The sequence below is a fragment of the Gekko japonicus genome, unplaced genomic scaffold (genome assembly GCF_001447785.1).
Source record: "Gekko japonicus isolate JY-2015 unplaced genomic scaffold, Gekko_japonicus_V1.1 scaffold2982, whole genome shotgun sequence".
Taxonomy (NCBI): domain Eukaryota; kingdom Metazoa; phylum Chordata; class Lepidosauria; order Squamata; family Gekkonidae; genus Gekko; species Gekko japonicus.
In genome coordinates, this window is record NW_015170366.1 from 137,849 (window position 1) to 162,683 (window position 24,835).

Sequence of the window (24,835 nt, forward strand, 5' to 3'; positions counted from 1 at the left end):
TGATGTTTGAGACCAGGGCGTTCTTTGAAGGCGCTACCAGGAGCCAATCATCGACACAGGAGTAGCTGGAGATACACCTGAGACAGAGAAAAGCTGCAACGACAATAATAGTCTTTGTAAAGACCCTTGGGGCGCTTGACAGGCCGAATGGAAGGGCTGCATATTGGTAATGCTGTTGACCAACTGCGAAGCGTAGGTATGTGAGGTGGAAGTACGGGTCTTGGAGGTCGAGGGTGGCCATCCAGACATGTTTTCGGAGGAGCGGCATAATCTGTTGCAGGGACACCATGCGGAAATGGTGGTAGGTCACAAAACAATTCAGTGCCCTTAGATCTAATATGGGTCGTACGCCTCCATCCCGCTTTGGAACTGTAAAATATCGGGAATAGAATCCTTTCCTCTGCAAATGAGGTGGTACCGGCTCGATGGCTCCCTTGTGCAGAAGGACGGAAACCTCTTCCAGGAGAGGTGGGGAAGGGGGTGTGGAGACGACGACAGGAGTAATGGGGTTCTGGTGGAATTGGATACGGTAGCCTTGGGTCAAGATGGATAGTACCCATTCGTCTGAGGTGATATGACGCCAGGTGTGAAGGAAGGGTGATAGACGGGTTTGCCCTGACTCGGTGAGAGGGAAGTCAAAAACCCTGTTTGGAGGGTTTTGCCTGTTTGGTGCGAGAAGAGTTTTGCCCAGATCCAAACCGTGGTTTTTGGAAGTTGGGTTTTTGGCCTCCTGAAGAGGTCCACTGTCTCCATTGTCTGTCAGGAGACTGACAACCTGGGGTACGCCTTTGCCAGGGCCTGAACCAGGTGCGAGGACGGTATTGTTGTCTCACAGAGAATGACACTCCCAGAGCCCAAGAAGCCTTTATACTCTTATTCATATCCTGGAGTATGGAATCGGTAGTGCTGTTAAAGAGACCGAGGCCATCAAACGAAAGGTCTTCGACGTAAGACCTAGTATCTATAGGTAGACAGGTATTACAGAGCCAGGGATGTCTCCTCAGAGCTATTGCAGAGGCCATCGTTCTTGAGGATGCGTCTAGGGCATGTTTTGAAGTGTTGATCTGCTGTTTTGCCAACACCATGCCTTCCAGCTGCCTGTAGTTTATCTTCAGGAAGATGAGTTAGGATTTCAGAAAACCTTTCCCACAGAGTGTATTGATATCTGCTCATGCAGGCTAGGTAGTTAGTGGTTTTCACTCCCAACGCTCCTGTAGAGTAGACGCGTCTGCCAAAGGCATCCAATTTCTTACTTTCCCTGTCAGAAGGTGCAGAGTGAGTTCTTTTAGATTTGGAGGAGGAGGTTACAACCATAGAATTTGGTTGAGGGTGGGAGAATAAAAATTTAGCTCCAGTTTCCTGGACTCTGTACATGTGATCCAGGTGTCTTGTTGACACTGGGGATGACGAAGGCTTCTCCCATGGTGCCTTAGCGGCTTGTAGAAGGACCGTAGACATCGGTAACGCCAAAGTAGCGGAGGTATCAAGCTGTACGATATTGAAAACTGCATCAGACACTTGAGGGTGTTGTTGGACAACCGAGATGCCTAGAGAATGGGCCATTCTTTTGACGAGATCTGTATATGACGTGAGATTGTCAGATGGGGATATGGGTAGATCACCAGCGACAACCTGATCAGGAGACATGGTCAGGAGAGGTATTAACCTCGGAGGCTTCTGTATCCGAATCCTCTTCCACAGTGTCAGAGGAATCTTGGTGTGGTATTTGGACTGGAGTGACCTCAGTTTGACTGGTTAATGGTTTAGGTGGTACGACTTGGGGATTTGACGGACGACCGCTACCTGGATTGTGGTGGGAAGGGTCGTTGGCAGGAGAATGTGACAAAGATGCCGAAGGGCGACCTGTAGGGCGACCGTGATCTGTGGGCAGAGTGGGATGAATAATGATCCCAGTCAGAATAGCCCGCCGGAGTCAACCATGGCACGGATGGTGGATAACCCCCATAAAGATACCTAAGCTGTTGTTGATCCCAAGACAGAGGTGGGGGGGGGATAGAAAGACTCGGGGGGATCGACTTCTGGACCGTGGACGTCTTGGAGACAAGGCGGCAGCCTGCCTTTGAGAGTAGTCCCTGTAATCCCGGTCGTCGATATCGACAGATTGAACATGCAGATGTGGAGAGTGACGCTGCGTGCTGTTGGAAGTATGTCGATCCCGACGGGAATCGATTTCAGGAGCCTCCAATACCGTCGATGTCGACGATGGGGAGGGAGAGGGAGAAGGCTCTGCATCCATCTGATGACTTAAGAGCTCTACCGTCTCGATGTCGGAGTAAGGACGCTCCAATTGGTGTACAGGGGAGTCCACTTTAGGGGCATCACCCAGTGCAGACACCGCTACCTTCCCCTTCTTTGCCGCCTTAAGGGACTTAGAGGAGCCCTTCTTTGCAGACTTGTGCTCCTTACTTGGTTTGGCCTTCTTTTTCACCAGCGTGGAAGTGGAGGATTGCGCCTTCGATGCCGGTGGTTTCGACTTCGGTAGAACGATATCAGAAGAGGGCCTCGATGCCGGAGCCATCTATGTAGAAGGCCTCTCGGACTCCATCATTGTGGCAGGATGCAACGGCAACTCAAGGAGCACCACAGGCGCGCAGCTCTATTTTTTCGTGTCTGGTTGGAAAAACGAGCGCAGTGGCGACAGGACTCAGGCCGATGAGACTCTCCCAAACAAAAAATACACAGGGTGTGACGGTCAGGTGGAGCAAGTTTACTGCCGCAACCCTTGCACCGGTTAAAAAAGCCCCACTTCTTCTCTATAAAAATAAACAGCGAAGAAGAAAGAAAGGGGGGGGGGTAGCCCGAAGGCCACACTGGGGTAAACCGGCAACTTCCCCCTCAGTTGTAAAATAAAGTTTGTTTTTTAAAGAACAAAGAAACACTGAAGAAAAAAGGATAAAGTGAGGGAAAATCCAAAGAGCCGTGAGGCAAAAGCCAAAAAAGCGAACCGATCAGACTGACAAGAAAGAGGTCTTTCCGATGCAGCGGTAAGAAAGGAACTGGCAGGATGTCCGCGCCCTCCCCTCTGGGCATGCGCGGTGGGGTTCCTGCGCGTGCCCGAGGTCTGGGCGCGAAAATCCGTTAAAAGAGCTTGCTACAATGCCGATCGATCCAGCGCGTGCGCGCTAGATCCCATGGGTGTGAAGCACAGAGACCACGTCAAAGATAATACCAACATAACAAAAATTAAACTCAGCAATGCTGAAGTGCTTACCGGAATATCTCTGGGTTGCAAACGTGTTCTGGATCCAGGGCTTCTCCTGGCATGAACTCATAGCACAGGCCATTAGTGAAAGTACAGTAGAGTTGCGGTGCACAGCCATGGGCCTGCAACACACGGAAGCTCTTTACTTCCTCCTCTCGATCAACTAACAGCTCTGTCTTATTTCCATAAATTCTTACAAGGACCACATCATCCATCTCTTCATCCACATAACAGCCAATAAGCTTATTGGTAATTCCATCCGTAAATAACTGTAAAGCAAGAGGAATGCATGTTAGGGCTTTTACACATTTAAGACAGTCTGGAATATTTAGCAGGAGTGCTTTCACAAGTAATTCCTCATCTACTACAAAATCTTCAAAACCATCTGATGTAAGCAGTTTTTTTAAAAATGTTAATTGTGTGAGAATATGCTTCAAGACACACTGATTGCATATAGTTGGCAATACCAACACTCAGGCAGCCCATCAGCTAAGAGCAACAGAGCAGCCCAGATTAAACATGGGCTAACACCATCAGATGTAACTATTTCTTGCAATGTACATTACATAGTAAACAGAACAAATGGTCCTGAGTGGGAAGGAGACAACAGCAATCATATCAACCTACTTTTGTCTGAGTGCAAGAGAAACAAAGGACACACAAAAGCTACAAATACAGAAAATTAAGGGCAAAGATAAAAACCGGGCTTTTTAAAAGTAAATGCTGGGGAGGGAGGATGGCAAAGCATATTATGATGCTGAAATTATTCCCAGTATAACCACAACTTGTTAGGCTAGAAAACAGGCACTTAACTAATCTGGCTTTTCAATGCAAGCAGAGTTTGGAAATGTAAGAGTCATGGCCACTGATTTTTGCTTCCAAAATAATACCCTTTCCCCAAACCTGCTCATAATACATTTATTTACTGACTTCATTTATACCCTGCCTTACTCTCAAAAGGGGACCCAAAACTGTTAGGTTTTAATTGTAATATTTGGAATTTAAATTTGTAATATATTGACTGTATTGTATATTTAACTGTTGGAAGTCGCCCTGAGCCCTGCTTGTCAGGGAAAGGAGAAGGATATAAGTTGAATGAACGAATGCAGCTTACATCATTCTCTTGTCCATTTTATCCTCACAACAACCCTGTGAGATAAGATACTGAGTGTGAGACTAGCCCAAGGATACACAGCAAGTTTCCATGAAAGAACGGCATTTCAAACCTGGGTCTCTCCCAGATTCTAATTTGTAAACTCTGCAAGTTAATGAGAATACAGCTAGTGCTGCATAGTATTTTCCATCTGTGCATATATAAACATTCACAAAATTCTACCGAGCGACTGAGAGGTACAGTTATTCTTACAGAAAGTTCAAGCTTTGTCATTCACTGCATTCAGCAACATTCAGTTTCCATCATATTGTTAATGTCGTGGATTGCTGTTACTTTTCTACAAGTCAAAACCAATGCTCCCTCTAAACTGTGGAATCTTCTGAGCAAAAACTCTACTTTGTGAGCTACTGGCATTAACGTTGTGAGAGAGCGATTTGGCTACTGCATAAATTAGTTTGCTCCGGAGCCACCCTTCCTGAGCTAAGACAAAAAGGTGTGAGCCGGAGGCTAAAAAACTGTGAGCTAGCTCACACTCACTCAGCTTAGAGGGAACACATTTTGCAAGAAATTTATCCTAATTGTTGTAACTGCCACTTTTAACCTCATTATTTCTAGCAGACAGACACTTATGTGTACAAGGAAATTAGATCCCAGAGATCCAATAAATTAGTCTTTCTATGCCCACCTTCTAACACTATAATTCACTTGCAAAATGCTGCTATAAATAATAATTATTTTCACTCACGTGTCTTTTGGAGTATGACATCTCAAAACCTGTCATATCTCAAAGCATAAAGTTTTATAACTGACAAGTTTAGCAGTATAAACCACTGAAACAGGCCACCGTTCAACAACCCCTGTTAATCTAAAGGCAAAACTGATAGTTAACTTCAAACTAAAATCAAACTTCTTAACACAGGACAGCTAACAGCTGAAGTATGAACCCAGCAACCTGGTTTCTGTCTCAAGTAAAGCTGCTGGAAAACCATATTAAAGGACAGGCCTTGCAGAAGGGAATTATGCTGACTTTTGCAAAAGGAAGGCTTTAAAGTTCTTCGAAACCGTGATGGCCATTTACAGACCTGAACTTTCCAAGAGATTCTGGCACACTCTCTTCCTTTTCAAGGAAGGTAAGAAAGCCAGAAGAGGAGGACAAGTGCTCGTAAGGTTAGAAATCGGAAAACTTGGAAAGGAAGTGTCTGGCCCCTTCCTATCTTTAAAAAAATTCCAACAAAAAACAACAACAACACCCTGAGATGTTTGGGTGAAGCACCAGAAAAAGAAACTTCTTTGAAGTGTTTTCTATTTTAGAATATTTTTCTAAATAGAACGCTCTGAGGCAAGGTTGTTCATCAAGGTTGAATGGAAAATGTGGAAATTTAGGGGAACGTTTTAAAAAACTGGACTCTAGGATACTTAGGTGGATAGGGAACTGGTTGGAGAACCACACTGGGCCCAGTACTTTTCAATATTTTTATAAATGATCTAGATGAGGGTGTGGAGGGGCTACTCATTAAATCTGCAGATGACACTAAGTTGGGAGCAGCAGCAAACACACCAGAAGATATAGAATTCAACAAGATCTGAACACACGGGAAAAGTGGGCGGATGTGAACAAGATGCGATTTAACAAGGATAAGTGCAGAGTTCTACATCTGGGTAACAAAAATGAGGAACACGCATACTGGATGGGGGATACACTTCTCAGTAGCAGTGTGTGTGAACAGTGGGGTAAGGGTGGATCAGAAAAATATGAGCAGCCAGTGTGATGCGGCAACAAAAAAAGCTAATGCAATCTCAGGGTGTATCAACAGAGGCATAACATCCAAATCACAACATGTGATAGTCCCGCTGTAGACTGCATTGGTCAGGCCAGACCTGGAATACTGTCAGCAGTTCTGGAGGCCTTACTTCAAAAAAAGATGTGGACAGAATGAAGTGTGTGCAGAGGAGAGCAACGAGGATGATCAGGGGCCTGGAGACCAAGCCCTATGGGGAAAGGCTTAGGGACTTGGGAATGTTTAGTCTGGAGGAGGCTGATTGCTCTCTTGAAGTTGTGTGGAATCAGCTGCCTAGGAAGGTGGTGAGCCTCCCCCTCCCTGGCAGTCTTCAAGCAGCGGATGGACAAACACTAATCAGGGATGCTCTAGGCTGATCCTGCACTGAACAGGGGGTTGGACTAGATGGCCTGTATGGCCCCTTTCAACTCTCCGATTCTATGAATCAGTCAAAATACAGTCAAACTGCAAGTTAAGAATCAAATACAGTATTCTTCTCTCTGTTTTTTACAATATTTATTATATTTATATCCCGCCCTCCCAGCCTTGGCGGGCTCAGGGAGGCTAACAACATAGATATATATGTATACATTAAAACGCCAATATCCTTATTCTATTTTCAAGAGTTTTTTTTCCTGTGCGGATACTTATTTCCACCAACAGGGGGCTCACTCTCCCCCAACAGCTTTTCCTACATAGTCAGTAGATTTCCTGGGTTTGTAGAAAAATCCAAAAACTAAAAAAATCCCCGACCACATAGGGCTTTAAAGGTTAGAACCAGCACCTGGAACTGTATCCGGTATGCTATAGGCAGCCAGTGCAGTGCTTTTAGGGCGGGCTAGATGTGTTCCGGCAAAGGAAGACACAACAGCCTCGCCGCTACATTCTGCACCAGCTGCAACATCCGGATTTGGGACAAGGGCAGCCCCATGTAGAGAGCATTGCAGTAATCCAATCTCGAGGTGACCAATGCGTGGATCACTGTTACCAGGTCATTGTGTTCAAGGAAAGGAACCAACTGCTTAATTAGCCGTAGATGGTAGAAGGCAGGCTTCGCAGTGGCTGCTACCTGGGCCTCCATCATTAAGATGTCCAGGAGCACTCCCAAACTCCTAACCTCCGGCACTGGCACCAACGGCACCCCATCAATGGTCGGGAGAGGGATCCCTAACCTTGGGCCACTCCGACTCAGGCACAGGACCTCCATCTTCGTCGGATTCAACTTCAGTCGGCTCAGTCTAAGCCAACCAGCCACAGCTTTCAACGCCAGGTCCAGATCTCCAGGACTAGAGTCTGAATGGCCTGTCCAACAACAGATAGAGCTGGGTGTCATCAGCATACTGGTGACAACAACCCAGTCCATGTCTACGTGCAATCTGGGCAAGAGGGCGCATATAGATGTTAAGCAGCAATGGGGAAAGCACTGCTCCTTGGGGCACTCTGCAAATTAGTGGGTGCCTTCTGGATAGCTGTTCCCCAACCTCCACCCTCTGTCCCCGACCCTGGAGAAATGAGGAGAGCCACTGCAAGGTGACCCCCTGTATCAACGAGGCAGTGGATCAGTAGTTGATGGTCGACCATGTCGAACACCACCAACAGGTCTAACAACATCAATACTGCCATACCGCCTCTATCCAGATGCCTCCGGAGATCATCTGTGAGGGCAACCAGGACCATCTCTGGATCTAATATGGAGGTGTCATCCAAAAAACCCTGCAGCTGATTCACCACCGCCTTCTCGATTAATTTGCCTAAATAGGGCAAGTTGGATACCGGTCAATAATTAGCCAATTTGGCCGGATCCGATGATGGCTTTTTTAGGAGGGGGTGGACCACTGCCTCCTTTAGGGCACTAGGGAACAGTCCCTCCTACAGGGACTTGTTGACAATCTCCCTTAGTGCCCCTCGCAAGTCATCACGGCCAGCTTTAGTTAGCCATGATGGGCACGGGTCAAGGCTGCAGGTGGTTGGGCAAACCGATGAGAGTAATTTGTCGACCTCCCCTAGGCTGAGTGGACCAAAATAATCCAGAACGTGACCAGAAAACACTCACGGAGCCTTGAGTTCTGTTACTGTCTCAACTGTGGCGGGGAGGTTGTGGCAGAACGACAAGACTTTAAAAGCCTCACAGCCAATTTCCAATTCCTTATCGTTTAGTCTGCCCTGTGGCAGAGTAGCAAGAGACCAAATTGTTCTAAATAATTGGGCTGGGCGAGAGCTCACAGACGCGATCTCAGCCACGTAATATTCTTTTTTCACGGCCTTGACTGCCATCTCATAGGATCTCATAAACATCCTATAGGATGCTCTTGATGCTTCGTCCTGAGTGCTTCGCCACTGTCTCTCTAGTCGTCTAAACTCCCACTTCATCAACCTCAGCTCTTGTGTATACCATGGAGCAAGTTTTGAGCGGGGGTGGAAAGGACGCCGGGGAGCAATCTCGTCGATGGCTGCCGAGATTCAGTTTTGCCAGTCCTTCACAAGCTCATCCAACGAGCCAGCAGGGGGCACCGGATCCCGCAGGGCCATTTGGAACTGCACCAGGTCCATTTGGCTCAGCAGGTGAGCTAAAATATGCTTGCCACCCAAACAAGGTTGGGGGTGGCACTTTCATGCGGGCCTTCAGAACATGGTGGTCCGACCGTAATCCGGTCCACTGTAATTTACTGAATAAGTAGGCAACATTTAGGGAGATGAACCAGCTAGCAACAAAGAGCAGCTGCTGATTATCATCTACAAAGCACCCACCAAGACTGTTCAGCCAGTTTGCCCCCCCACCCAGGTTCAGGCACTGGAAACAAGCCAGGAAGTGTGGGGGGGGCAGACTGAGAGGAGATTTGTACACTTAATCTACCCCAAAAAAAGCCAGGTGAGTGTATGAAAAACAGAGTTGCTGTTTCAGCAACTATCATTTAACATTCACAGAACACCCAGTTAATTAAAGCAGTTGCAGAAGTAATAGATGTACTGCCTTATAATTGAGATTAAGAGTTAAACTTAAACCTTCTAATCTTGCTTGGAAAGCAATAATGAACACATATCAGATGTATCTTTAGATGCACCTGTTTGATTATCTTACTCTTAGTTAAGAATCAATCATTTATCTAGCTGATGATCATATGTTAGAGAGAGTCTGGTCCAGTGGCACCTTTAAGACAAAGTTTTATTCAAGGTGTGAGCTTAAGTGTGCAAAGCACACTTCGTCAGACAATGAAATGGAATTACACATCATACTTGTGTATATATACAGGGTGGCATGTTAAATTAGTATGCAAAATAGTGAAGTGTTTTCATCTGTTAAAAAACACTTCACTATTTTGTATGCTAATTTAACAAGTATGATCTGTAATTCCATTTCATTGTCTGACGAAGTGTGCTTTGCACACTTAAGCTCACACCTTGAATAAAACTTTGTCTTAAAGGTGCCACTGGACTCTAACTTTGTTCTTACGCAAATATGGTTGAGGAATACTAGGAGATTCACTTTTACTGCCACTTGCTTTTATAGTATCTCTAGGGGTAATTTTTCACATTTGCATTTTCTAATGTCTTGTCTAATAAAGAGAATTATTTCTTTGTTCAATAAAAGACAGTAACACTGAAGGTTTTCTGCCTGGTTTGCTAGTAAGAGCTCAAAGAACAAAACTCACAATTCATTCATTTAATTAAGGCTTGTAAACGATCTTATCTGATAGATCCTGGAGATATCTGTGGCCAAATAGTTTAAAGAACAATTCTTAGAGAACTAATTGGTCCAGATTCTCTAACTGGATGGTTACACTCTCAGCAAGTACTCCTAAAAAACCTTATTTTCAATAACCTAAAAATAAAAATATTGTAATTAAAACAAATGGATAAGATACATGCACAATTTCTTGTTAAAACTGCCACTCCAATGCCTCTTCTCCCTGATGGTTTATTAACGTGTCTCTTCTTTAGACTCTAGGCTTCCCAGGACTTAAATCTGTCCTTTGTCTAGTATTATGCATAATAATGGCTGTACCACACACATACATTTTATTGACACACCCACCCAATGAGGTAGTCAAGGAAAGGCTAACAAGCCCAAGGGCATCCAGCAGGCTTAGTGTCTGACCAAGCCTCCATTTCAAACCCACTACATCACAACAGCTCTTTCATGCCCTGGTAACCATCAAGCACCTGAAAGAAAGGAACACAAGACCAATTGGGCTGTGAGTTTGACAGCCTCTTTAGAATGTTCAGAAAAGAATATTCTAATGCTTGGTAGACATTTGGTTTTTTAATGAAGGCAGGCAACTTGCAGCAATTTTAAAATCCTACCAGATTCCATACACAGCTTTATTTCGGCCAGACAGAATCAATTTCTTTGTAATTACATATTTTGGACAGCAGAGGCTGCTATGGTACTTTTCCTATAACGGGGTCTAGAGCCTTCTTTTGCCACTTCATGGAAGAAGAGTTGGTTTTTATACCCTGCTTTTCTCTACCTTAAGGAGTCTCAAAGCAGCTTACAATTCCCTTCCCCACAACAGGCATGTTGTGGGGCTGAGAGAGTTCTCAGAGAACCGTGACTAGCCCAAAGTCATCCAGCAGGCTTCATGTGGTGGAACGGGAAATCAAACCCAGTTCTCCAGATTAGAGTCTGCCACCCTTAACCACTTACACCATGCTCATATATGGACCATCAACCACACAAGAATGGAAATACAGTAAATACAGCAAGTTAAATAATAATTTACCATCTGGTTTTTTTTTTTAAATGTGGGAGGTGCCTGCCTAGCTTGTGAGTTGATCATAGAGGGACCTACGTTTCATTGTCCTGAACTGAATATACATTGGAATACCAAGATTTTCAATAATTATAACCCAACTTATTCAGTATATTTAGCATTATGTCCATGCAAAAAGGGCTATATTGGGTCTACTATCAGGCCAATAAAGTCTTAGAATGTTGAAAAATAAAAATAAGAAAAAAATTAAAGAAGCACCCAAGTGAATCACTATACTGAGGCAAATCACAACCCAGAGGATATAAAGTTCACTATTCTGTATAGAATCCCCACTGATCAGTACATCAGACAGGATGTGGAAAAGATTCTATTGAGGAAGGAAGTATATTTTATTTTTAAATGTGGAACCATGCAACAATCTGGTTTGAATTTGTCCATGGATTTGTCTGTGTTCCTGTAAATACTTATTCCTTTGAAGATTTTCTACAGCTGGTTACAATTTTGAGAGTTTTGGGATGCTTTTAAGCTGTCTAGAACATACTTGTAGACTTCATGTCATTTCTTACCAGAGCTGGGTGAGGTAAGTCCTAGAAGGCCATCGATTTGCTTCCCCTATTAGTATGGAATGTATTTTACAGCAAGTTTAATGTTTTGCAGCTCCATCACTAAGAAAAGTGGCCTGATGAAGCCCTAAGAAATGGCGTGCTATCGCTGCTCCTTCCGTTTTCTAACTGAAACTCTTCTCTGCATCATGAGCTGGTGGCTACATCATTCTAAAGAGAGACTTGTACTTTCAAGGACTATCAGGTCAACTGGTATAGATGTCATTTATGCACAGTGGCAAAACCATTTATGTGTATTGTTTATAATTGCAAGTCAAACTTACAGGGCTGCACTGGCAAGGCAGGATATAAATTGAAATTAATATATAAATACTGTGTAAGAAAACTGACGTCTCAAGTGTGATTTGTACAGTGTGACAGATTATTCTGGTTATTTGCTTGCACACATATATAGGAGACAGCTGCCACAAGGTTTAAAAACAGTCTTGGATACAGATGGGCTAAGGTGATAATGTAATCTAAGCAAAATATAAAGATCACAATATTTCTGCTTGTAGTTCCATGCACATTCAATATACATTATCAGTGTCCAACAAACCACGGAGGCGAATTCCAGACCCAAGACAATTAATGAAACAAATCACACCACTAACAGAGCTAGTGTGTCTCACAATGCAGGCCCCAATTTCATGTGTGGTTTCCTCAACAGCTCAGTTTTCCAGTAATGCTTACTGGATGCATTAGTTAGTACTTAAATTCCAGAGAAGTAGCTGTGTCAGTCTGCCAGAACAAAAACAAGCAGGAACCTTTTAACGACTAACAAAATTTTGTTCCAGCCTAGGTTGTCAGGCTACAGCGTCTTCTTCAGTTGTGCGAGTAGAAGACTGAGAAAACTTTACTGACTCCAGTTCTTCTATGACTGTTCCTCTCTGCCATGAAATGTTGCAATTGCGCAAATATTGCCCTACTAAACATTTTTACCATAGTATTTTAAATCTCTTCATTGAGCTCTTAGATTGTTTCTTCCTTTCTGGTCCTTTACCTACTGAATATATCTGTTCAGCCCCAAGAGGTGGGTGAGGGAGAGGGAGAGACGCTGCTTCTTTTCTAGTACTTGGGTTTTCTGTTTCTTTCTCCAAGCCTTCTGCTCAGCCACAAGTAATGGTCTCAGTAGCTTCCTCACCTGCTCCATTAGCATCCTCAGAGAGGAGAAACAGACAGAGTATCCTGGCACCAAAGCAGAAGGGCTGCAGAAGCCAGTGCCTCTTCCTGCCCCTTCGGCAAGAGTGACCACTGAGCCCTGCCAGCGTTGAAATGTGTTGTAGCAGCCATTTTCATTTTAGACAGAACATCAAAATGCACACTGTGGAGGCCAGCAAACAATAGGGAGACTCTGCTCAGCTCATACCACTGGGAAAGGAACATGCTGCAAGGTGGTAAGTAGCAGATGGGATCTCCTTGCAATTTTTATGACAGCCGACATTGATATTCCCTCTCCCCTAATGACAAGAAGCAGAACTCCTCCCAGTGGGGAACCAGACAGCAGAAAGCCCAGCCACCCTGGTCTACCAAGGCAGTCATATACAGCACAGCAGTCTCAACCACAAGCATCCTCCTCCACCTTTTCTAGATCCCAGGAGGAATTTTTTTAACTTGTTCAGCAGACTTCGACCATGAGTCTGCCAGGAAGGAGGGGGGGAGGGGCTGTGGCTGAGCAGTAGAGCATCTCCTTGGCATGTGAAAGGTCCCAGGTTCAATTCCCCACACCTCCTGTTAAAAGGATCAGGCAGCAGGTGATATGAAAGACCTTTGCCGGAGACTCTAGAAAGCTACAAAATGCAGCTGATCTGTGTAGACACTACTGACCTTGATGGACCAATGGTCTGATTCAGTATAAGGCAGCTTCAAGTGTTCTCATGTAATAAAATGAAGAGGACCCACAGGTTCTGTCAAATTCCTTGGAGCTAGGTTTTATTTTTCTATTTCCCAGGTTCTTTAGCACAGAGCTCAAGAACAGTAGGCTGCCCCACTGACCCAGAGATCTCATGCTGTGCAGTCTAAAAGGCTTTATTCCTTTCCTCCTAAAGTGACCACAGTAGTAAAAATTCCACAGGAGGGGGACACACACTCCTGTAGCAAGCCTGGCCCTCAGGAGTACACCCTCCCAAGGAGGGGAAAGGAAACCACAGAGACTCTGCTAGCTGCAAGAGTGATGAAATGCTGCACCAATTCCACGAAGCTATATTTTTGGCAATTAAAGCTCCTGCAGCCATGCCCCTCATGTCCAGGGTGTCAGACTGGCATCTGGCCTTTTGTAGGAGACAATATGGATGAGAGTCTTGTGGAAACAATGGATAAAAAAGACACCCCCTTCTCAAGCAGAAAGGAAGACCGGAGACCAAAAATATAAGGTCCCAGTCTTTCCGTACTCATAGGTCTCTCCCCAGATACAGAAATGACTTTCAGAGTTCAGCCTGGAATAGAAACAGACAGAGCTACAGACCTCAAAATCAAAACCACTTTTCCAGTCTATCTTTAGGACCAGGAAAATCCAACAAACGTCAGCAGAACTGACACCAAGAACTCACCAATGGCCAATCATCAATTTAGTCTTCCATTGTTCAAAAGAAATAAACCTACTATCTTTCTGCCCTAAACCCTTTTTATCCAAGGAAATAGAACTGGCACTCCTTAGATGGGCACAACACATCTACATCAGGCACACTACTCCTTTTCAGAAAGTCAGATGGCCTTTTTACAGCTTACTGTGTGGTGGTGTCCAATGATCCCTCTAAGCTGTGGAGTCTTGTAAGCAAATATTCTACTTTGTGAGTTACTGGCATTAATGCTGTGAGCGAGCAACTTGGCTCCTGCATAAATTAGTTTACTCTGGGGCCCTCCTTCCTGAGCGAAGACAAAAATGTGTGAGCTGGAAGCTAAAAAACTGTGAGCCAGCTCACACTAACTCAGCTTAGAGGGAACTCTGAACTGGTGTCGTAGGTCAGTCTGTGCTCAGTGATGGCAGATTCCTCAGATGAAGTGCTGCCTGAAGCTAGCCCACAGTCTGTAACTGAACAACCAGCTACAGCTGGCTTTGAGCCAGGAGGAAAGCAACAAGATCAGGTTACCATCTGATCAGAAGTCACAGCCTACAGCTGAAACCAAGCTATTGTTTTGTAGCTCTGAAGTGGTAAATAAATCTTCAGAAGCCACTCCCAGCCCACCTAGCTTACCCACACCCCTGCAGTGCCGAGACTGTCAGGTGCTCAGAGTTGCAGGAAAGTAGGAGAGACACATGGCCCATCTTACAACTGACGAGATAGATGAGTAGTTTCAGGATGACTGCCAAGGAATGGGCTGGGAGTGTAGCTCATTAAGACTTGGCTACAAAATCAGCTGGGAGAAGCAGCAGTTTTGTGGATGCAATAAGTATGCATGGCTATTCGACCACTGGAACCTTGACCCTTGGACTGGGACCTAACTACTGGCTTTTCTGGACTTGCTGCCTGGATCCCTTGACTGGAGTTGGCATGCCAGCTCTCTTTTGGATTGGATCCTGGTTACTCTTTGCAACTACTCTTTGCAACCTTGCCTGTGACCTGCCCTGCTGATCCCCATGCCTTGTCTCCTGGGAGGGCTGCATCAATATGGGGGAGGGGGTTTAAGAGTATGTAAGTCTATCTTAAAGAGATGGATTGTCAAGTATATATCTTTGACACAAGGTCTTCAGGTGCTAGTAGGCATCACGGTGCACTCATTCAGAAACCTTGGCAGCTTTCAATGCCGGTACTAAGCCTCTGTTATTTGAAAAGCTACTATGTGGGCATTGCTTTCCACATTCATTATTAGACATTATAAAACTCTGTTGCCTCGGTTGCTGGGTTCTTCAATGAGCGGTTTGGTGTTCTTCTTTCCTCCCTAGCCTTGGAAGTAGTGCTTCATAATGCAATCATCAGAGTATCCTTCTCTCTTAAAAGAAAAATGGAACACTGGACTTACCATGAAGGTTCCTTTTACTTGACAAGGACACTTTAGACCCACCCTATGTTCTTTTTTTTTGGGGGGGGGTTCCCCAATGTAGATCTCTGGCAGGGTGATATTGCCAGTCCAGATTTCTTATGTATTGTTCCAATTTATAATTGTCTTAGTCTCAAATTTCAATCTTCTACCTTCTGTAAGCTTGTATGTGCAATACGCTCTATTTGTAAGTATCTCATACAGAGCTAGTTTATTTTGGATCAAGGCACAATCCATGAAGAGTTACATTAGCTACAGAAGCCTCTGAACTGAAGATGGTGGGCACTTCCCACTGGACATAGAAGGAACAAGCTGCCTCCAGGAATTGTGTGTAAAAGAACAGCCATTTGTCAGACTGTCCTCCAAGTAAGTAAAAGGAACCTTCACAGAGAGCCCAACATTCCATTTTCCAGTAAAGTTATGGCATTATTGATTTTCCAAGATCTGTTGCTATAGAATTTGTTTTGGGTTCAAATTTATACCAGTGTGTAATGCGATATGTTGCACCTTCAGATTTAGGATCTTCCCTTACAGCTAAATGCTTAATTCAGGGGGGCAGATGGGCTTGCATGTGCTAATGTATTTGCACAAGAGCTGAACATGTTTCCATTGAGTTTTCTCACCTGCAGTCCTTGTTGGTTCAAGTTGGTGCTATGACTAGAATTTTCAGGCAAGGCATGATCCTGACAAGGTGTGAAAAGGGATGAGGAATACATCGTATTTGTCAGTGTTGTTAAAAGAACAGTTATTCATATTCATAAAATGACATGTGTTATGTAACAGCTATTGTACAGTCTAAATTATAATCTTGTGGTCATGTACCATAAGGTTTAATTAAGCTTGACTGTATATGAAAGGAGGGAGGCATGGAGCAGTTTATGTAATCTGCCACATGAGACATGTGAGGGCATTTGCTTTAACATCCTTTGTAAGCCAAAGGTTGTATTGCTTAACTTGACCGGTGTGGCTTATGAGTCATTTGAACACTGAGACCTGGGTTATGCCATCACTATGGGAACGTATTAGGAAAGAATCAGCTTCTCCAACCTCCCCTGGTGAGGGTGAAGCAAAAGAGATCTTTAGGCAGGGACCAAGACTTGAGAAGAAACTAATGACACCTCAGCTTTGTCCATTAAGCTGTTTTGCACAAGGTCAGAGCAAAACAGAATCGAGAGAACCTGTTTTGTGCTCTTGTTCTAAGTACTATTGCTTGATGTATTTAAGAAAATTATAAGTCCATATGGAGTATACGGCAAGGTAAAATTCAACAGTGTTAGTTTTGCCATATAATATCTTGGGGTGTGCGTTCAGTATAAACCGAATAAATACCCAAAAACTTACTGGTATTTTTCAGGTATTTATTAAGTAGAATACAGATCAGAGATCTGCATTTGGTTACAGATGTGGCTCAGCTCAAAAAAACTCTAAATTTTTCTTACTCAGATTTATTCAATCTTACATATTTTCCCTCATAACTACCTTTATATACTTCAATTCCTTCATTGTTCATTCTTATATTCTAACTCATTTTGTTGAAAACCAATATATAGATGCAGTCTCCAGCACTGATAGCCATTTTAAGCGTTCTTCTTAAACTCTAAATTTCTTACTCAGCCTTATTCAATCTGCTACATCTTCCCTCATAACTACCTTTATATAATTTTAATTCTTTTGTTCTTCCTTATACTTTGTTTTGGAGAAGAACAACAGGATACATAGAGAGGCCATCTTCTGCTGCAGTGGCCATTTTATGAGTTCTTCTGTATACTGAGTGAGCTCCCTTCAACAGCTCATATTATGGTGGATCAACAAGGAGACAGAGAGGGTGTTCCTTTTGTTGAGAAGTGGGGCACTCCCCCTCACTGCTAGTGCCAGGCAGGGCACAAGAGGAGCCAACATGTCCTTTCAGCTTGCCTCAGCATCCGACAGAACTGCCTATGCACATAAGTAGAGCCGGCATGTTTTTCAAACAGGACTACCCAACAGAGCCCACCCAGGAGCTGATCCTGCATGATACTCACCCCACTTTCAATTCACTCGCACGCAGCTTAACTTGCAAGTCACTGGAAGGGAACTTTCCCTTTAAATGTTTTTTCCAAGCCATGCCATGTGCAAGCGAACCAGGAAGTGGTGCACATTCTCCTGCCCCGTAGGGTATAATGAAGCCGAATAAATTCAGCAATGCCAATTATTTCCTAAATCCCAATATCATACTAATATTAGGATTCAGGAATGTCAGGAAAGCCCAATATTTTTTGGGTACAGTACACCTGAAACCAATAAATACCATTTTTTTGTAAATCCCTAGTAGTGACCTACAGTACAAGATGGGAAAACGTGGAGAGAGCTGGCCCACAGAATCACTAAAAGCCAGACACGACTGAATGGATAACAATAACAAAAGTAATGACCTGTGTTTCATGCCATGAGATCAGAGCTGTTCAAATTTCCAAGTTGCTGATAGCAACAACTACCCAAGAAATAGTTTGATGATTACTATTCATTCTCTGATCACAGCCAGATCAGATTACTCCAACGAGCTGTCTTTGAACACCATTTGGAAACTTTAACTGATGCAGCTCCAAGGCTGCTAAATGGCACAGTATTATGGGAATGTCGCACATTGGTATTGAAACAACTTCTGTAACTCTCAATACCTCTGCACAGTTCAAAATGCTGGTTAATTTTTGCAATCTTAGTGTAGCCTACCTTCAGAAGGATCTTAAGTGTCACAGCTTTTTATTCTTCTAATGTATTTTAATGGTTTTAGTAACCATGCTGTCAAGCTCCCTTGGACACAAATGGATAGTATAGGATATATTGTGTGTGTGTAGAGAGAGAAAGAGTTGCTATCAGGTACAGAAAGATCTCACAATGGAGCTTATGAAAATCTGCAGCCAACCCCAGACATTCTAAAATTCATAAGGCTAAAAACAGATAATGCAATATGGTGTAGTGGTTAGAGTACTGGACTAGGTTCTAGAAGACCAGGATTGTATCCCTGCTCTTCCATGAAAGCATGCTGGGTGACCTTGGGCCAGTCCCTTATTTTCAGCATAACATATCATACAGGGTTATTCTGAGGATAAAATGGGACAGAGGAGAATGATATAAGCTGCTTTGGGTCCCACAATGGGGAGAAAGGTGGGATATAAATGAAGTAAAAACAATAAACAATTATCCATATGACTTCCACAGAGTCACTTGTTGCTTGCTACTACTCCCCCCACTCCTTTGTATAATTCTGCTTGCAGTCTAAGAATCTATTCCTTCATACTGGTGATTAAATGTGTTAATGCACGTACAGTCTTGCCCTATAGCACGGCCTTGAGCATGTCTGAAATCCCTATCTGTTTCTCTGGGCTGTACTCATGCCACATCTGCAACAATGAACACACATAACTAATCACAAATAAGGAGGCCTTATTTCAACTGCTGATCAGCAACAGTGGTTTAAAGGTGGTTTTTACAGAGGCATTTTCTCAATAGTGAGATACAATGGATAAATATATTACAAACATAAAGCAAGATTTCAAGAGAATTGCTTCACAGTCATCCAACACCTAAACGTGAACAATGACTGGAAGGTTAACCACATACTTTGGAATGTTATAGCCTACAATAACATCTTTCTGTAAGAAGCTACAAACCTGCCTATCCAGTCACACTTTCTAGGATCCTTTTCTTTTGGTCTGCCCTCAAGTCAGCAAGTTCTCAAGTTGCTCAAAATAGCCATACAGGCATTTAACCCACTACTGCTAAGTCTGTGTTATTTAAAAACATGACCTTTTTATTCACAGAAATTTATATGTTTACATTTAGAGCCACTTTCTTGTCCAGCAGCGATTTTTACATCTAGGAGAGAAATCTGTAAGGAGATAGAGCACTGATGGTTCCAAAGTTCAAATATTCTTCGTCACAAGCTCACTGAGAGGTCCTAGGCAAGTTACTTGCTGACTCAGCAAATCATCTGCTATACGGGGATAAAAATATTGGTGTACCTTACAAAGATTACTGTAATAACAGTTTCAGAGGGTAGCTTTGTTGGTCTGCAGTAGAACACCTTAAGACACCAGAAAGATTTTCAGGGTATAAGCTTTCAAGAGTGGTATCTGACAAAGGAAGCTTTGACTCTCAAAAGCTTATACCCCAAAAATATTGCTGGTCTCTAAGCTGCTACTAGACTCAAATCTAATGCAGGGCTTGAAAAATCCCAGGCACTAGGTTGCCATGGCACCTTGAAATTTCATTGTGATGCCTAGTATTTTCAGCAATGTGTTTCTTGAAGCTTCTCAGCAATCCTCTTGCAAATACAACCAGTTTTCCCACTGCAGATATAGGAATGAAGGAATTCCCTTTGACCACCAAAAAGGCTATGTTTGGGATCATGGGCACTGCATGGACAAAAGCCGTGTGGGGCAGAGGATGTGAAAGAGAAGAGTGGACTTCGCTAAGATGGAGCAAAAAAAGCTGGTTGGATCCACCCAAAACCTTATCATACTACATCAGAATGTTCTGTTGTATGACACAAAAATATACATGCCTGAAGTTATGTCTTGTTTACATGGAAATTCAACTTTACATCATTCAATGATGAAGGATAGATTTTTTTAACCAGTTGCTTTCTATATTAGCTCCAGTATTCAATTAAATGGTTCTTTTAAATACAATTATGCAATTATGAGAAATCAAGGTGAAATTAAGATAGGATTAGAGGTTAGCTTTTTGTTGTGATGCTGATGCCCACAGCTACCCCCTATTTATTTATATATTACAACACTTTTGTCATAGATTTCATAAAGATACAACCAACTTTAAAGAGATTAGGATTAGGTTTGTGGTAGCAATACTTAGAAAATGTGGTCATTATAAAACAAAAACCCCAAGGGCGAATTTGTCTGGCTCCTCGATTTTTACACTGGCTCCTAGAGCCCAAGAATATTTGTTGAGACCTATGATAATGTATATGAAGCATTTTGAGTAATGCAAGTGACTAACAAATGCTTTGTAGTACTAATGAGGCTCACTATATGAACCCATCTCAAATTACATATTCATTAGAAAAAATTGTGAATCAGAACTACCTGTTTATCAGTGTGACTTTTCATATTGCTTAACACCAGATGGAAAATACCTATTTTAAGACCATAATAATTCATTTATTAGCATGTTCTTCAAAATCCCGTTTAGAGTAAGCCACTTGACCAGGCATGTTGGTAACCATTAATTTTTATTAGAACAGCAAGATAACTTGGCTCTTATTCTATTTTAGCAGGCTCGGTGCTCCTGGTAATTACAAAAATTAGTTAACTGACACTGTGAAAAGTATTTTTTAAAGATAAACAGAACTAGGCAGGATTTTTAGAAATATGAACTGACCGCACAATTCTCTTTGGCTATTATTTTGAATACTCAAGTCCGCTAACAGTTTGAATGCTTACAAATTAATACAACACTTAGCATTATGGATTTCATTTAAATCAAACTGATTTAAATCATTATTGAAGAAGACTGTTAAATCAGAGTTTTCTACATAAAAGTGCATTCTTGTTGGTCATAGCCTTAAATATGTATTTTCCACAATTCAGAAAGAGAGGCAATACATTTTCAAACAGTGATAAATTTTGAAAACCTTTTTCAAAAAATTTAAATTCCTGGACTGGGTCTCTTTTGCACCCTGCTGGCCATGGTAGTTTCCCCTTTCTGTGGTGAGAATGTTGTGAACCTCAAATTAATAAAGGCTATCATCAGAAAGACCTCAATGCTTCTGGAACATGCTGTTCATTAGTTTTGCTTTTGTTTCCACTGAATATTACTTCCTTCTCACAAATCCCCAGAATTTTTCTCTTGTCTGGATCTCATCTGCCCCCAACAACCTAACTGGGTGGAAATGCAGCACTAAAGTTTTTTAAATAAATAACTGAATGTTTTGAAACTTTGCAAACGGACAGCAGGGTCGAGTGTCTGTTATTTATTTCATACCACAAAAAGTATTTTATAAAAATCAATTTAAATTTTAGAAATACATTTTAATGTATTATTTTTGTTCATTGCTACACACAGCAACAGCACCTACAAAGATACATCAATTTTAAAGGTAATCGTGTTTAATAGGTAGCAGACCAATTCTTCCAGTGTGATGATGCCTGCAGTTCTAGAAGATGGCCAATAGGAGAACCTTTGCTACATTGCTACATTTGCCAAGACTGCTGCCTTCACCCCTTTGGCTAATAGACGACACTATAACGAAATCAAAAATAAGCTGCATCCTAACAGTGGCATTCTTGGCTTCAGGGACAATTTGACAATAGTCAAAACAAGGTCTTGACAATATATGACCAGTCAACCAGGCAGGGTACCAACTCTAGTCCTGGAGGAGCAAACACTCAATGAGTATAGGGCCACTGAACAGTGCAAGAAGCCATCCCCCACATGTATAGTGCTTTACTAATAATCTCTTACCAAAAAGTTCTACTCTCTTGGTGATAAATTTTAACTTTTATTTTCACTTGCAAATGGAAGAAAGAACTATAGTGTTAGGGGTCCCTTAGGGCAATTTCAGAGGGCTAGCAGATAACCTCAATGCACCCTGTAGTATGCAAGGTGGATACACAGGTTATTTCACCATGGCTCAATATAGATAACCTTCTCAGTCCTGGTTTGGAAGATCTGAAATACACTGTGGGCTTATGCACTCCCTTTTCTACTCTCATACCCTGATCTAATCCTTCGTTTTCTATACTTCTTTAAACTAGTTTACCATAATACTCAAATTAGGCAACAATGGTTATCACTATCTTCTAAATCATGGTTTAGACATGAGTACTCACCACAGTATCTTATCTAACAGAAGAGTGACATGGAGAAGCTCTCCATTTGGAACATAGAAGGTACATTTTTATGACATACTTAACACACCAACTATATTCCATGCAAAACCCTCTTCCCTCCCCACCCACTAAAATAACAGAGATTAGTAATAAAACTCAAGATATGGCTATTTAATTGGCATCCAAACTTTGCAGTTCATTGGTTATCTGCATGACTTTATCAGCACATCATTAATAGTATTTCTAAATCTGAAACTGACAACACCCACTTTGTGACAGAAGCATGGTGAGAAACTACATGGGGGGGGGAGTAAACAGAGCAGGATACTACATTCAAACCCCTTTCTGAAAACCAGACTAAGATTTAGCCTCATGCACTATGGGCCACATCTGGAGAGGAGGTCATTCACATGGTTCCACGGGGCGAAGTCAGCAACCAACGTCTACTCAGATGCACTCTTCTTACAGAGAGGGAAAAAAGTGAGTCACAATGAGATACCACTTAAACAAGAGACTGTAAGGCTAGCCTTGTGTCCAGTGGCACTTTAGAGACCAATGCTATTTTCGGGGTACAAGTTTTCAGAGGTCAAAGCTTGGTATCTGATGAAAGAAGCTTTGAGTCTTGAAAACCTATATCTTGCTGATCTCTAAGGTGCTACTGGATTGGAAACTAGCTGTTCTACCGCAGACCAACATGGCTAGCCGGAGACTAGGAGACTGAAAGGGTAATTTACTTTTACTAGCATAACTATCCTCCAAAACATTTCTGGGAAGGTATCAAGGCAGACAATTCAATACAGACAGTCACATTCCACACCCATTGGGGGGCTAAAACTAGCCACAAGTTGTTGGGGCTTTTTTTTTCTTATCTCCCCTTGAAGCAAGATGGGAGGAGAGAAATAAATGCTCCATTACTCACTAGTAAAGTCCGAAGGGGAGAGTGCATATGCATGTGTTTGCTGTATGCAGCCTTCCCTGTGTCACCCAACTCCAACCACAAATGCTCATGTTTTTAAAGGGCAAACAGCAGAATATAAGTAAATTCGCCCATTCCTCCCCATTTATCATTTAAAAATTGGGGGGACCCCAACTTTAAAAAATAAATTAAGAGAAAAGGTGTTTTCTACGTGCAGCCTTCCCTGGGCCTCCCAACTCCAACCACAAATGCTTCCACTTTTCTTAACAGCAGACAACAGAATTTAAGTAAAGTCTCCCGTTCCTCCCCATTCACCATTTAAAAATGGGGGGAGGAGATCCCACCTTTAAAGATGAAAGGTGTTTGCTATGTGCAGCCTTCCCTGGGCATCCCAACTCCAACCACAAACGCTTCCACTTTTTTTTTAAATGGCAGACAACAGAATATAAGTGAATCCTCCCATTTACTATCTAAAAATGGGGGGGGGGTTTGAGATCCCACCTTCAAAAAATAAAGAGGAAAGGTGTTTGCTGGGTGCAGCCGTCCCTGGGCCTTCCAACTCCAACCACAAACGCTTCCACTGTTTTTAACAGCAGACAACAGATTATAAGTAAGTTCTCCCATTCCTCCCCATTCACTATTTAAAAATGGGGGTGGGTGGGGAGATTTCCACCTTCAAAAAAATAAATAAGGTGGTTGCCGTGTGCAGCCCTCCCTGGGCCTCCCAATTCCAACCACAAACGCTTCCACTTTTTTAAACAGCAGACAACAGAACATAAGTAAATCCTCCTATTCCTTCCCATTTACCAACTAAAAATGGAGGGGGGAGGAACCCCACCTTTAGAAAACAAAGAGGAAAGGTGTTTGCTGGGTGCAGCCTCCCCATCTCCAACCACAGCCCACTTTTAAGAGGAGGCAGAGAATCCAATATAAATCGATCCTCTCACTCCTTCCCAATGCTCCCCTCTCAGCTGTGGAGTCTGGTGAGCAAAAATTCTACTTTGTGAGCTGCTGGCATTATTTATTTGTTTTATTTCATTCCATTTATATTCCGCCCTCCCCACATGGGTTTAGGTTCCCCTTGCTCCAAAGGCCAGTCGAATCCGACTCTAGGGCTGCGGTGCTCATCTCCGTTTCCAAGCCGAAGAGCCAGCGCTGTCCGAAGGCGTCTCCGTGGTCACGTGGCCGGCACGACTAGACGCAGAGGCGCACGGAAGGCGGTTACCTTCCCCACCAAAGCGGTGCCTATTTATCTACTTGGCAATTCCTTGCTTTCGAACTGCTAGGTTGTGGCAGGAGTCAGGGCGGGTTTACGACAGCTCAAAATAGGATACATATAAATACAACAAACCATAAAAAAAGTGGTGAGCCAGCGACTTCCCTGCCGCGTCAATTCGTCTGCCCTGGAGCCATCCCTCCAGAGCGGAGACAAAAAGGTGCGAGTCGGAGGCTAAAAGAACCGTGAGCCGGCTCGCACGCTAACTCAGCTTAGAGGGAACCCCGCTTCCTTCCCTTTTATCGTTTAAAAATGGTGCGGCCGCGTTGGGGAAGAACCGCGACTTTAATAAAAGAATAAGACAAGAGGAAGGGGGGTGGGACTGGATGGGCCGTTGGCCTGATGATGATCCAACACGGGCTTCTCTTGTGTTCTTATTTGGGGGGGGGGGGGGCGGAAAAAAAAA

General features: G+C 43.1%; 1 protein-coding gene across 1 annotated transcript in view; it reads right to left on the reverse strand.

Annotated features, from left to right (window-relative positions):
* Positions 1-24,835, reverse strand: part of ETNK1 (ethanolamine kinase 1) — a 47,838-nt gene that overhangs the window by 22,172 nt on the left and 831 nt on the right. The window contains exon 2 of the mRNA XM_015418234.1: positions 3,233-3,492. Within this exon, the coding sequence (XP_015273720.1) occupies positions 3,233-3,492 (260 nt within the window). The remainder of the gene's footprint in view (positions 1-3,232; positions 3,493-24,835) is intronic.